At 44.8% G+C, this 12410-nt stretch overlaps 1 protein-coding gene and 1 long non-coding RNA gene across 2 annotated transcripts in view; one reads left to right on the top strand and one right to left on the bottom strand.

Annotated features, from left to right (window-relative positions):
* LOC311515869 overlaps positions 1-12410 on the bottom strand; it is a 191021-nt gene that overhangs the window by 29739 nt on the left and 148872 nt on the right. The gene's annotated exons all lie outside the window — the stretch shown is intronic.
* Positions 5124-8329, top strand: HTR5A (5-hydroxytryptamine receptor 5A). The gene is made up of 2 exons (XM_084619318.1): positions 5124-6231; positions 7168-8329. Exons 1-2 carry the CDS (start codon positions 5491-5493, stop codon positions 7498-7500), a joined length of 1074 nt encoding a protein of 357 aa, XP_084475444.1. The 5' UTR covers positions 5124-5490; the 3' UTR covers positions 7501-8329.

Below are 12410 nucleotides of genomic sequence, written 5' to 3'. Positions count from 1 at the left end.
TCCATGCAAAAGTGGAGATATCCTTCCTTGTGGATTCCTAAAATATGCAAGTTTGGGAGATTGGGGCTGGCCTCCAAAATCCATGCACTGTCCCCTTCCCACTAGATGGGATACTGTGAGGAGAACCCTGTGATGGGAACCTTATGGAGTTTTCTTTCCCCCTACAGCTTTTCTGTTTTGTTTTTTTCTGTGCGAGAGGGAAATCTGTCTCATAGAACTTACATACAGAATGCATGGAAAAACACATCTTTGCATGGACCTATTGATGGAATTAGCTGTAATGTACTGTCTATGAATGTGAGACACAGTCCTGCAAACCCTTACTTGTATAAGCAGTCCCTACTCACTAGTAGACCCAATTATTACTCAGTGTGAGAGAGTTTGCATGATCAGACCCTACAGTTTAATATGTTGTTAGCTTAGGAATGACTGGTTTTAGTTGTAGAAGGCTCCCAGTTGCTTTTGTGGTGGGCACTGATCTAAATGTCTAAATAAATAGCTTCACAAAATATATCCAGGTATCACTTCACCCACTCATGAAATGCATCCATGAAGGTACTTCACCATGTCTCAGTACTATGATTTCAGAACATGGAGTATTTAACTTACTCAAATTAACAGCAATTTGCACAATATCAAAAGGCTGAAACAGAGAAATCTACAGGTTTCAGAGTAGCAGCCGTGTTAGTCTGTATCTACAAAAAGAAAAGGAGGACTTGTGGCACCTTAGAGACTAACCAATTTATTTGAGCATAAGCTTTCGTGAGCTACAGCTCACTTCATCGGATGCATTCAGTGGAAAATACAGTGGGGAGATTTATATACACAGAGAACATGAAACAATGGGTGTTACCATACACACTGTAACGAGAGTGCTCAGGTAAGGTCAGATATTACCAGCGGGGGGTGGGGGGACACACCTTTTGTAGTGATAATCAAGGTGGGCCATTTCCAGCAGTCGACAAGAAGGTCTGAGAACGTTCCACTCCCTCCCCCGACGTTCCCCGCTCTCCTGCTGATAGTAGCTCACCTTACCTGAGCACTCTCCTTACAGTGTGTATGGTAACACCCATTGTTTCATGTTCTCTGTGTATATAAATCTCCCCACTGTATTTTCCACTGAATGCATCCGATGAAGTGAGCTGTAGCTCACGAAAGCTTATGCTCAAATAAATTGGTTAGTCTCTAAGGTGCCACAAGTCCTCCTTTTCTTTTTTAGAGAAATCTACAAGTCTGATGAGAACTGACAACCTTTACTTAAAAGGCAAGCAACTGAGCACACATTCCATGTCTAGAGGAAAAAATGTGAATGTGGATCTGATGCATATTAGCTCAGATCCATCTCCTGGATCTCAGATTATTCTCCTGAAAGCAATCCACAATGTGGGAAGGCAGCACACTGATAAGTCAATTATGCCAACAGAAACACTTGACAGGTAAACAAAGCAGTAGTGGAGTGGCTGTTCAGGAAATGGTATTGCCAAGTAACAAGAAAGCTTTCAACTGCATATCAAGAAACCAGGATTAAGGGACTACAGATGGGGAAAAAATATCCCTTAGAAGACATCTGCATTTTATTTCTGATCTCAATGGTTCTTTCATTACTATGCAGGTTGACACTGTGTTATAACAACAAAACCAACTTGACAGCACTGGGGAACCCCAAAGGCCAACACAGAAAACTATTTAAAATGATTTCTTTCTTCATCCTTCATAAAAGGGTAAAGAAATCAGACCTTCGGGACGACATCTTGACTGGTAAGAGAAGGGTCTTAAAATTTATATAATTTCTTCTCTGGTGTTCTGCAGAACATTGCCGCCGTCCAAAAGGATTTATATAAATATAGGTCATCAGCTGCCTGGGATGAAGCAGAATGACATTCAGGAGAACACACACCAAGTAGTCCATTTGCAGCCTAGTGACATCACAAACTTTCCCACAGTTTCACCAATTTACTAGCACCAATGCCAGTTTGCCACCAAAATGCCTAAAGCTTGTGAGAAACAAATCTCTTCTACAACTTACCATCAGGAAAAAGGGTCGGAACAACAACTGCATTTTACAGATCCATCCATTTCCTGTCATCAGTGCAGTGTGTCTTACTGGCAGATACTTGACAGTTTGTACTGGACGCTTTGATAGTCAAAGCTCATGTATTAAGCTAAAGAAACTTCATCTTCCTGCATACAATTTCTTCTTAATATTTCTCTCTGTGTCTGTTATTCTAAAAGAGAGACACATGGTGGTATATACTTATGTTGATGGACCTCTATCATACTAGTTACTCTTAAAAGCATAATTCATTTTAATAAAGTTATTTAATAACGAAACTTTAACAGGAACGTGGACAACAACTTTCAGGTGTGATGTGTGCATTTGTGTATGCAACAGTGGTCAGCCTTTAGTTGGCTTATCTTGCAGGAAATTTACAGAAGGATCGTGAGACAAATATCTCATAATTGCCTCTTATGGGCTCATCACAAACTGGTTGAGCATCACCGTGCTACCACCAGTGAAATCAATGAGAGTTGCACGTACTTAACACCTCTCAAGAGTTAATTTCAGCAGGAAGGCAGAAAAACACTTCTTATAGCCCCCCACTTACCAGTACTTAGAAGACGATGCAGAGAATTAACTGCTTTCAAGTCTATCCTGCATGAACCCATTTGATCAGGTTTATGAGACAGACTTCCGAAGGATAAAAAAGCAACCCCTGGAAGAACAGGGCAAAGAGACCCAGGTTCTGCAGAGAAGCATACTGAATCCCAACCCCAGAAGTGGGATCAATGGGATTACCTACGTGAGTAAAGCGGGGAGGATTTTGTCCTTTAAAGTAATAGTTTTCTGTCAGGATGGATTCAGCAGGTGACTTCCAGATGAAAGAGCTATTTCCAATTAACTCTTTCCTGATCCATTCAGTCCCCAGGAATCTGTTAATACGTTTAGTGAGAGGTCCAGTCAATACAATAGTGAAAATCCTAGTGCATAGTGAGAGGACACACTGAACATACCTCATCTAGATTTATGCTTCAGCTTTCATGGTTACATTTCCAATTTTTCTCATGGTTACTCTTGTTTACTTCTTACTAAAGCAATAGTACCTGTATTTTGGTCTTAGGCGCACATACCACATAATGTTTAGCTTTGTGTTTGTGCAGTTTGTTGGGAAAGGCCCACTAATTAATATAGGCCTGATCCTGATAGGTGTTAAGTGATTCCTTCAAGACCTTGAGGTCAGTGGTAATTGAGGAGGCTCAGCATCTTGCAGGATCAGGAACTTTCTGGGATTGGGTTCAGCCCCAAAAGGGATGCTTTATAAATCTGTGCAAAATCCATTCAGCTATATTTGAGTTGTGAGTGGAAAAGAGAGACTTTTCCCATCAAAAACATTGTGGTTATTCCTGTGCACAAGAGGAAAAGTAATGGTATGCCTCTAAAAGTGTAGTATAGTGCCAAACTCCCCTTCTGCCCCCTCCAAACCACATCCCGACAACCCTACATTCTCCAACTTTTTCTTGATGGGTTTCTTTCACCTGGCAGCACTGAGAAGCAAAACCCCGCATGCCTCCTATACGAGTAATATGCAAATAGGCTGAACTTTGAAACATCACATGTCTCTAGCCCTTACTGAGTAGCTTGAATATAAAAAGTTCTATGGAGGTTAAAAATGTGCAGTACCAAATACCCATTTGATTTTTAGTTATGCTATTGCCTATAGTACTGTGCTGTTGTGCATCTCTACAGAACTGTTACATCTTTATTTCTTCCCCTAAATCCAATGGAACTGCATTAAGTGTATCTATCACTCTTCCTTAATATTTATTTACTTATTTCCTTTCTCCCACCTCCTGTTTGTCTTGTCCAGTTAGTTTGTTAAGCTGATTAAGGTACTGACTGTCTCTCTGTCTCTGTACAGTGCCTAGCACAATGGGGCCCTGACTCCATTTGGCACCTCTAATCACTAATGTTACAGAAATAATAATAAAAAAAGTAAATACAAATTTTGTAAATACAAAAATGTGTAGTAGTCAGAGAAGTATTCTGTTTAGCTTTAATAAAAAGTTAATTATAGTTAAAAGTCAGGATATGCAAAAGGTGAGATTCCAAAAGAAAGAGTCACTTGACCCCTTACACATACTAGATGGCTTGTTAGATACATGCGGTACTGTGAGACACATTCAGTGTGAGTATATTAACATTGCCAGTAACTCCTGAGTTTTTAAAACATCTAGGTGTAATTCTTTTCAATTTTAAAATTATATTTCACAACAGGGGAAATTAAAGTCCATGAAAAAGCAGCACCAGTGAAGTGGGATGTTTGCATGATGGATGCCCCAAACACTTAGCAAAAAAGCAGTACTGGAAAAGCTGAGTTGACTTAACTATAGCTAATCTCTAGATAAACATCTAGAAACTGAAATGACTAAGCATGATTTTGAAAAGCTCTTATTCTCCAGCTCCTTTTACCAACACACTTGAGACCAGAGACAACTTTAATCTGCCTCTGCTCTGCTGAAGCCCACGGGAAATACTCTATTTTCATTATATGCACAGGTAACCCACCTGACCAGTTGGTTACATGCATATGCACCTTGCCAGGTAGAACAGAGCTTTGGTTAAAGTGCCTATAAACCTAAGCTATGGATACCTCCTCCCTTGTAATAGAAGATGGATCCCTCACTGTAAATTAACCCCCTTTCTTCTCGCAAACCAAATCTCGTATGAGTTTATTCATACGAGCAAGTGCAGAGCAGCATCCTAGCTGAACAGGGTAATTAGGTGCAGGAGATGAATAGGTTGTGACAGTGAGTGAAGCACTGAGCTGAGCACAGAGGAGGGAATTCAGAGAATCCATTTACCATCTGCTGGTGCAGTCCTCTGCAAGACACCTGGGCTGTTCTTGGAGACTTTCAGGGCGAAGAGCAGCAGGGCACCGAGCTAAGCAGCAGGTGCCGAACCCAAGCGGGCTCCTCCTCCACCTGGCAGCTAGCGAGCGACGGAGGCAGGGGCCGCCACCCGGCAGGGGAAGGCAGATAGGCAGGCAGGCTCTCGCGGAGCAAGGGGTGCGTTCGTCTGGGGAGGACTGGGGGGAAGGGGGGTTGCCGTCAGCTGATGGGCCACGTTTTGACGTCGGAGTCATTCTCCTCTTTGATAAAGCCCCGCCGCCGGCTCGGACTTGCGCTCGTCGCCGCTCCCAGCCCTGCACCGCCGGGCGCGGAGCCGCAGCTACGCTAGGGAGCGCGGCTCAGGCGCCCGGGGCGGGCTCCCCACGGCGGGGCGGCCAGCAGGGCTCGCTCGCGGAGGGGCCGGGGCTGTTCTCCCGTCCCCGGCGCCGGGCACGCTCCCTCCCGCCGGCGCCATGGCCGCGCCTCCCCCCAAACTTTGCCTCGGGCCGGGCACGGAGGCGCAGCCGGCGCCCAGCCCGCCGCCGCCCGCGCCCTGAGTCCCGCGGCCGCTCTCCGCCGCGCCCTTCCCAGGCGGTGGCCGGCATGGACGGGCCCCTGAACCTCTCCGCCACCCCCTGGGCAGCAGCGGCCAACCGGAGCGGCGGCGGCGGCGGTCCCCCGGCGGCCCTGGCCGGCCGCGCCCCGCTGTCGGTGTTCGGCGTGCTGCTGCCCACCCTGCTGGCGCTGCTGGCCGCCGCCACCTTCCTGTGGAACGTGCTGGTGCTGGCCACCATCCTGCGGGTGCGCGCCTTCCACCGCGTGCCCCACAACCTGGTGGCCTCCCTGGCCGCCTCCGACGTGATGGTGGCGGCCCTGGTCATGCCCCTCAGCCTGGTGCACGAGCTGGCCGGGCGGCGCTGGCGGCTGGGCCGGCGGCTGTGCCAGGTGTGGATCGCCTTCGACGTGCTGTGCTGCACGGCCAGCATCTGGAACGTGACGGCCATCGCCCTGGACCGCTACTGGTCCCTCAGCCGCCACCTGGAGTACACCCTGCGCGCCCGCCGCTGCATCTCCAACGCCATGATCGCCCTCACCTGGGCCCTCTCCGCCGTCATCGCCCTGGCCCCGCTGCTCTTCGGCTGGGGCGAGACCTACTCCGAGGGCAGCCAGGAGTGCCAGGTCAGCAAGGAGCCTTCCTACACCGTCTTCTCCACCTTCGGCGCCTTCTACCTGCCGCTCTGCGTCGTGCTCTTCGTCTACTGGAAGATCTACAAGGCGGCCAAGTTTCGCATCGGATCCCGGAAGAGCAACTCCATCACCCCCATTGCCCCCGAAGGGCTAGAGGTGGGTCGAGCCTGGGGTTTGCCAGCTGGCCTGGGCTGAGTGGCAGCTGGGATGATGTCCATGGCCCAGCCCTGCAGGGAGGGAAACTTGCCCAAGGACTGTGGAGCACTGTCAGGTCTAGAAGGGAGACTTGCAGGCCAAGTGTGCAGTCACTGAGTGCTAGTGGAAATGTTGTGCGGGAACTTTTGAGTCTGACTGTGAACCTCTGATTCAGGCTGGTGAGCAGTGACTCGCTGAAATCCTTGAAATCCTGTGGGTCAGTGCTCACTTGTATGACTAAGGGTTTCACAGGTGACTCTGCCCCTTAGGAGTTGGGGGTGGAGGGTCTGTAGGTAGCCACCCAGAATATGGAAAATAACCTGACAAAGTCTAAGGGAAAACGTGTGTCTATGCAGACACCTACACTACCTTGCAATTGTTTCCTAATGGTGGCTGGATGCTTTGAACTCATGGCTAGCTGATGTATTAATGAACTATATGACTGTTTTTGGCAATAATGTATGTTGTATGCTCTCCGAGTGCATTTTTATCCTTCCCCCATCGTATGCCCCTCAGAGAGTAGCATAGTCAGAAGAAGCAGGCAGGGTTGTGTGTGTATGTGAGAGAGATGTACTGTTCTGATTGTACTAAATGTGTGACATATACGTGGTTGAATTGTGATAGATGGAGTAATTGTGCATATGCAGTTTCCACTATGACTGCTATTTTTCTAATCTCAGTTATTTAAAACTCCCTATTACCCAAAACAGGGACATATACCTCACATCTCTTAAATATGATAAAGTTGCACTGCTGACCCAAACTACTTCAGTGTGCCCAATCACATTCATATAACTACAGCTGTTCTGTAGGTTTGCTGACACATGCAATATGCCTGGTGTGATGATGGGCAGCAGGCAGGGTGCATACGTTGATGCTTGTGCTCACATCTGGCAGGTGAAGGAGGCCTCCCAACAATCCCAAATGGTCTTCACGGTCCGTCACGCCACTGTTACCTTCCAGACCGATGGAGATACGTGGAGAGAGCAAAAGGAGAAGAAAGCTGTCCTCATGGTGGGCATCCTTATTGGGGTCTTCGTACTATGCTGGATCCCCTTCTTCATCACTGAACTCATCAACCCTCTCTGCTCCTGTGACATCCCACCCATTTGGAAAAGTATTTTTCTATGGCTCGGCTATACTAATTCCTTTTTCAATCCATTGATCTATACGGCTTTCAACAAAAACTACAACAATGCCTTCAGGAACCTGTTTTCCAGACAGCACTGAGCAGCAAGCAGGAAATAGGAGGAAACCCCCTCTTCTCCAGCAACCCCTCTAAAGATCCATCACCTTCCCTACTTAGCATATCCTATATCAGGGGTTCTCAAACTGGGGGTCAGAACCCCTCGGGGTTGCAAAGTTATTACATGGGGGGTTGGGAGCTGTCGGCCTCCACCCCAAACCTCGCTTTGCATCCAGCATTTATAATGGTGTTTAAAGATATAAAAAAGTGTTTTTAATTTATAAGGTGGGGGTAGCACTCAGAGGCTAGCTATATGAAAGGAGTCACCAGTACAAGAGATTAAGAACCACTGTCCTAAACAGACTGGGGAACACTGAAAGAAACTCTCCACTACAGAGATCACCATAAGGATTCACTGAGCTCATAAAAGATTGCTTCTGAAATTCAGCAGCCCTCAGAGACTCTGCCCACACTTGTTTCCCACCCTTAGAATCATAGAATCTCTTGGTTGGAAAGGACCTCAGGAGGTCATCTAGTCCAACCCCTTGCTCAAAGCAGGACCAATCCCCAACTAAATCATCCCAGCCAGGGCTTTGTCAAAACTTAAAAAAAAACAAAAACAAAAAAAAAAAACCCTTCAAGCCAGTTGTCTTGTAAACAGCAAACAAGGGTTTGCTGAGTCTCCAGCCGGGTCCTTTTCCAGCATATGTTTGACTTTACCCTCTCTTCAGTGATGTCACTCAGGGGCAGTTTGGTTGCAAGAGCAGGGCAGAGGAGTCCATGTGTAACCAAAGGGTTTTTGCAAAAAGAAAAGGAGTACTTGTGGCACCTTAGAGACTAACCAATTTATTTGAGCATAAGCTTTCGTGAGCTGCAGCTCACTTCATCGCATCTGAAGTAAGCTGTAGCTAACGAAGCTTATGCTCAAATAAATTGGTTAGTCTCTAAGGTGCCACAAGTACTCCTTTTCTTTTTGTGAATACAGACTAACGTGGCTGTTACTCTGAAAAGGGGTTTTGAAGCCCAGTGCCTGCTTAGCTGCTTTTTGCATTTCAGAACCCTTAATTTGCATATTCCCATATGCAAAGCCAGACCCCTTTAGCAGTAGGGTTTCTCATGATTTGTGTGAAACATGCATCTGAAGAAGTGGGGTTTTTACCCACAAAAGCTTATGCCCAAATAAATCTGTTAGTCTTTCCACCAGACTCCTCATTGTTTTTGTGTGAAACCAGCTATTTTTTCAGAGGTGAAGAATGGAATCTGTTGCAAACAGAGATTCATTTTAACTCTAAAAATGAATCTTATTCCCCAAATATAACCACTAGATAAAGATATGAGAAAAGGCTTCTGCATTATGGATCTATTAACAGTGGGATATTTACTATTGGATTCAGTGTAGCAAGTTTTTCTGTATTTACTCGTTGTGGAAGCTTAATTTGTTATGTGCAATAGAGTGAGAGGAAAGGGGTGCATTATTGAAAACATCTCTTTCATATGCCTGCTTTAGTTATGAAATACACAGGTGTTCCTTGACTGTGAATGTTTACTCTAATTCATGAATGTATTTTAATCAACTTTGGGCAAATTTCTTAAAATATATTTCAAAATGCACATCAGTTGAAAGCTGTGTTTTACTTTCTAGAATGTGATACCATTCCCACTGAAGTCAAAGGAAAAACTCCAGCTGATTTCAGTGGGAGTTAATGACCAATCTAAGTATATTTAGTGGCTAATGAAGTTTGACCCTAGGAGTCTAAGGTTTCCAGCAATGGGGGGGGGGGCCCTGTGTCAAGGGCCAGCATGCTATGCTTCAAGTATAAACCATCAACAGACATGCCTTCTGTCTAGATTAGGATCAAATCTACCCTTGTTGCCCCTTTCTACTATAAGTGCAGGTTCTGGCTGCTGCTTACTGTTTTGCTTTCTTCTTGTGCCTCCACTTCACCAGCATGATTTTAGCAACTGCTATGTCACTTGCCTCTAAAAGTACAGATACATGCTTTCTGCCCTGCTACAATGACAAGTTTTCAGATGGAGAACAGCATTACTTCTAACTATCAGTTCTTGAGGTGCAACTATTAAAATCAGACTGGAATTTAAAAGGTGGAGGAGAAGACAAGATGGGAATCAGAATTACATGACTTCAGGGTCTGATATCTTGAAGCAAAGATAAAGAGAAAAAAATGCTATAAATCACTGGAAAGCTTTCCAGTGATGTGCAGGATTAGTTTCTAGCCACCATGGCGCATGAGACATCGGACCTTAAACCTGTCACTGGTCCTTCAAATCAAACAAAAATCCTGGCCTGGGTGGTAAGAGGCCTTTAAGCTTTCAGCATCCTGGCCAGTCTGGCCCCACGCACTGCCTGGTGCTTGCAGGAGGCAGTTTAATGTTTTGAAACAAAGGATGAAATCCTGGCCCTATTTAAGTCAATGGCAAAACTTTCTCATTTACTTCAAGGGGCTTGAATTTCATCCAAGATGTCTTACCTGGGGAATTTTAAAAAATTCATTATTGAACAAAAAATGAGTGAGAGGCATAATCCCTCATAAATCCACTTGAGCAGGTTCTCTGAATAAGGCTGTGCTCAAACCATGGACAAACTGCAGACATTAAATGAGCCTTTTAGTACTTTTGTTGTATGGTTTTAAACTATTTTCAGTGGAAGCTCTGACATCTTAGATAATCTAATAAACCCACAAGCCACATTTTTACGGATGATGACCAGCTCTATGCTGTGTATGGATGCGATTGTTTCACTATTGAAGATGCTACATTTATTTATTTTTTTATTTAGTGGAAAGCTGTGAAGCCAAGAATGGACTAGGAAGAAACTACTTCAATGTTTGTTGTCCAGGCAGAGCTTCTGTTCTACTCACCAGTGCTTGAAAATAGAAGGAAGACTATTTAACTGGTCTGAGCAGCTGTGCTTGGCAATATTCACAACACATGTTTCAAGGATTTATGACTTATTACAACACTATATACCCACTAACAACCCCTCCACACAGCTACCTTCTCCCCCCCTCCCCCCATGACTGGAGGGGTGTTAATGGGCCACTTCATCTTGAATGGTCCATTGAAATATGTGTTAGCTACTTATATTATATAGCCACCTTATATTTAGCTGTGGTACTGAGAGTCTAGCTTTCTCTACAATAGCATTTTGTCAGTCAGGTGTGAGAAAAAGAACACCCCTTACCGACATAAGTATTACCAACAAAAATGCTGGTGTGGACAGTGCTATGGTGGCAGGAGAGGCTCTCACACTGACATAGTGACTACCACTTGTTGGGGGTGGTTTAATTACGTCCACAGGAGAGATCTCTTTCTCCCTCCATCAAAAAGTGGCTACACAGGAGACCTCACAATGTCGACCTGGCCAAAAGCTAGGTCTACACTAGCATTTTTGTCCCTCAGGGATATGAAAAAACACACCCCTGAATGACAAAAGTTTTAGCAATGAAAAGTGCCAGCGTGGACAGCGCTTTGTTGGTGGGAGCCGTGCGCCTGTCAATGAAGCTAGCCACGCCGTTGTAAGGTATGCTGTGTAAACATAGCCATAGTTTCACAGACCTGAAGAAGAGCCCTGTGTTGCTCGAAAGCTTGTCTCTCTCACCAAAGGAAATTGGTCCTGTAAAAGATATTTTACATTTTCTCGTTAATTTTTCCTTTGATGTCATTTCTACACAAGCAAAAGGACATGAGAAGATTATAAAATGGTATTAGAAAATTCTGATTTGTCTATAGTTGTGCTTTAACAAACTATATCATATTAAAATCCACAGTACCCTTCTGCAAGTAATGGCTACTGACTAGCTCCAGTTATCTACACTATGGATCAAATCCTGCAGCTCTTACTCAGGACTTAGGACAGCAAGATTTGATCGCATATCATTCTAGCAACGTAACATGGGTATAAGAAAGATTTCTATCCCAAAGATCATTCTAGAGATTCACACCTAAAATGAGACAGAGGTGTGATCTGAGCACAAGTGGAGGAGCCAGGAACTCCTGAATTCTGATCCCAGCTCTGAGGTCTTGCACAAGTCAGTTATTTTGGGGCAGGGCCCAGTGGCACAAATCAGGACCTTGATGTGCTAGGTGCTGTACAGAGAGAGAGAGTTCCTGCCCCAAAAGAGTTTGTTTTTCTGCTTCAATTTTCCATTCTGTACAATGAAAATACTAATATGTACTTATCTACCTTATCAGGGTGTTGTGAGGATTAATTAGTTCACATTTTTAAAGCGCTTAGAATGTGGAACACTGTATAAATGCTAAGTGCTGGTACAAAACTGCAATTTAATTTCTCTGAAGGCCATTATTATCCATTATTGTTCCTCCTGTGCTATTTCATGACAGTGTAGTATCCCCAGAAAAGATTTAACTAACCTTTTCCAAATTTACAATTAATGGATTTTCCTCTCAGTGCTGTGACCGTTCAATGAACAGCCTGGAACACCTGTACTGAGACTCAATAACTAGATCAAATATGCTGTGTGCTAAATGCTGCCTGGTGATGAGCCTTGCAGCACACTGAATGCAATTATCAAGGCTCAGGGAGCAGCAGCTTTTAAGACAATCTGTTACTTACATTAGTTGCTTTATTCTGAGGAAGGAGAGAAGGTCACAGCTGACTGCCCTTCGATTCAAACAGAAAACAGGGTGGCTTATTTTTTTTTTTTCTGGAATGCTGTTGGACTTCCTTTTCAATGTGGTCAGACAAAGCAGGCAGGAAATGTGCTAATCTAACACAGCCAGAGATGTGCCAGGTATGTCTACATGTTTCGATAATTTGACTGGACTTCTCATTAAAATTGCTGCTGAGACACCTGGCAGCGGTAGTTAAAGGAGCGATTTTGAGTAGGCAAAGTGCTATCTGGTTAAAGAAGTTCTAGCTAGCATGGATCATTAAAGGGTGCCCAGATGTCCTGATTTTATAGGGACAGTCCTG

The sequence above is a fragment of the Lepidochelys olivacea genome (assembly GCF_965140295.1).
Source record: "Lepidochelys olivacea isolate rLepOli2 genome assembly, chromosome: 2".
NCBI classification, from domain to species: Eukaryota; Metazoa; Chordata; order Testudines; family Cheloniidae; genus Lepidochelys; species Lepidochelys olivacea.
This window is presented reverse-complemented; position numbering and strand designations above follow the sequence as displayed.

Excerpts from the sequence above, each read along its gene's own strand:
- HTR5A (XM_084619318.1), top strand. The coding sequence starts at position 5,491 with ATGGACGGGCCCCTGAACCTCTCCGCCACCCCCTGGGCAGCAGCGGCC. Across the intron at positions 6,232-7,167 it reads TTGCCCCCGAAGGGCTAGAG|GTGAAGGAGGCCTCCCAACA; the intron begins GTGGGTCGAGCC and ends CACATCTGGCAG.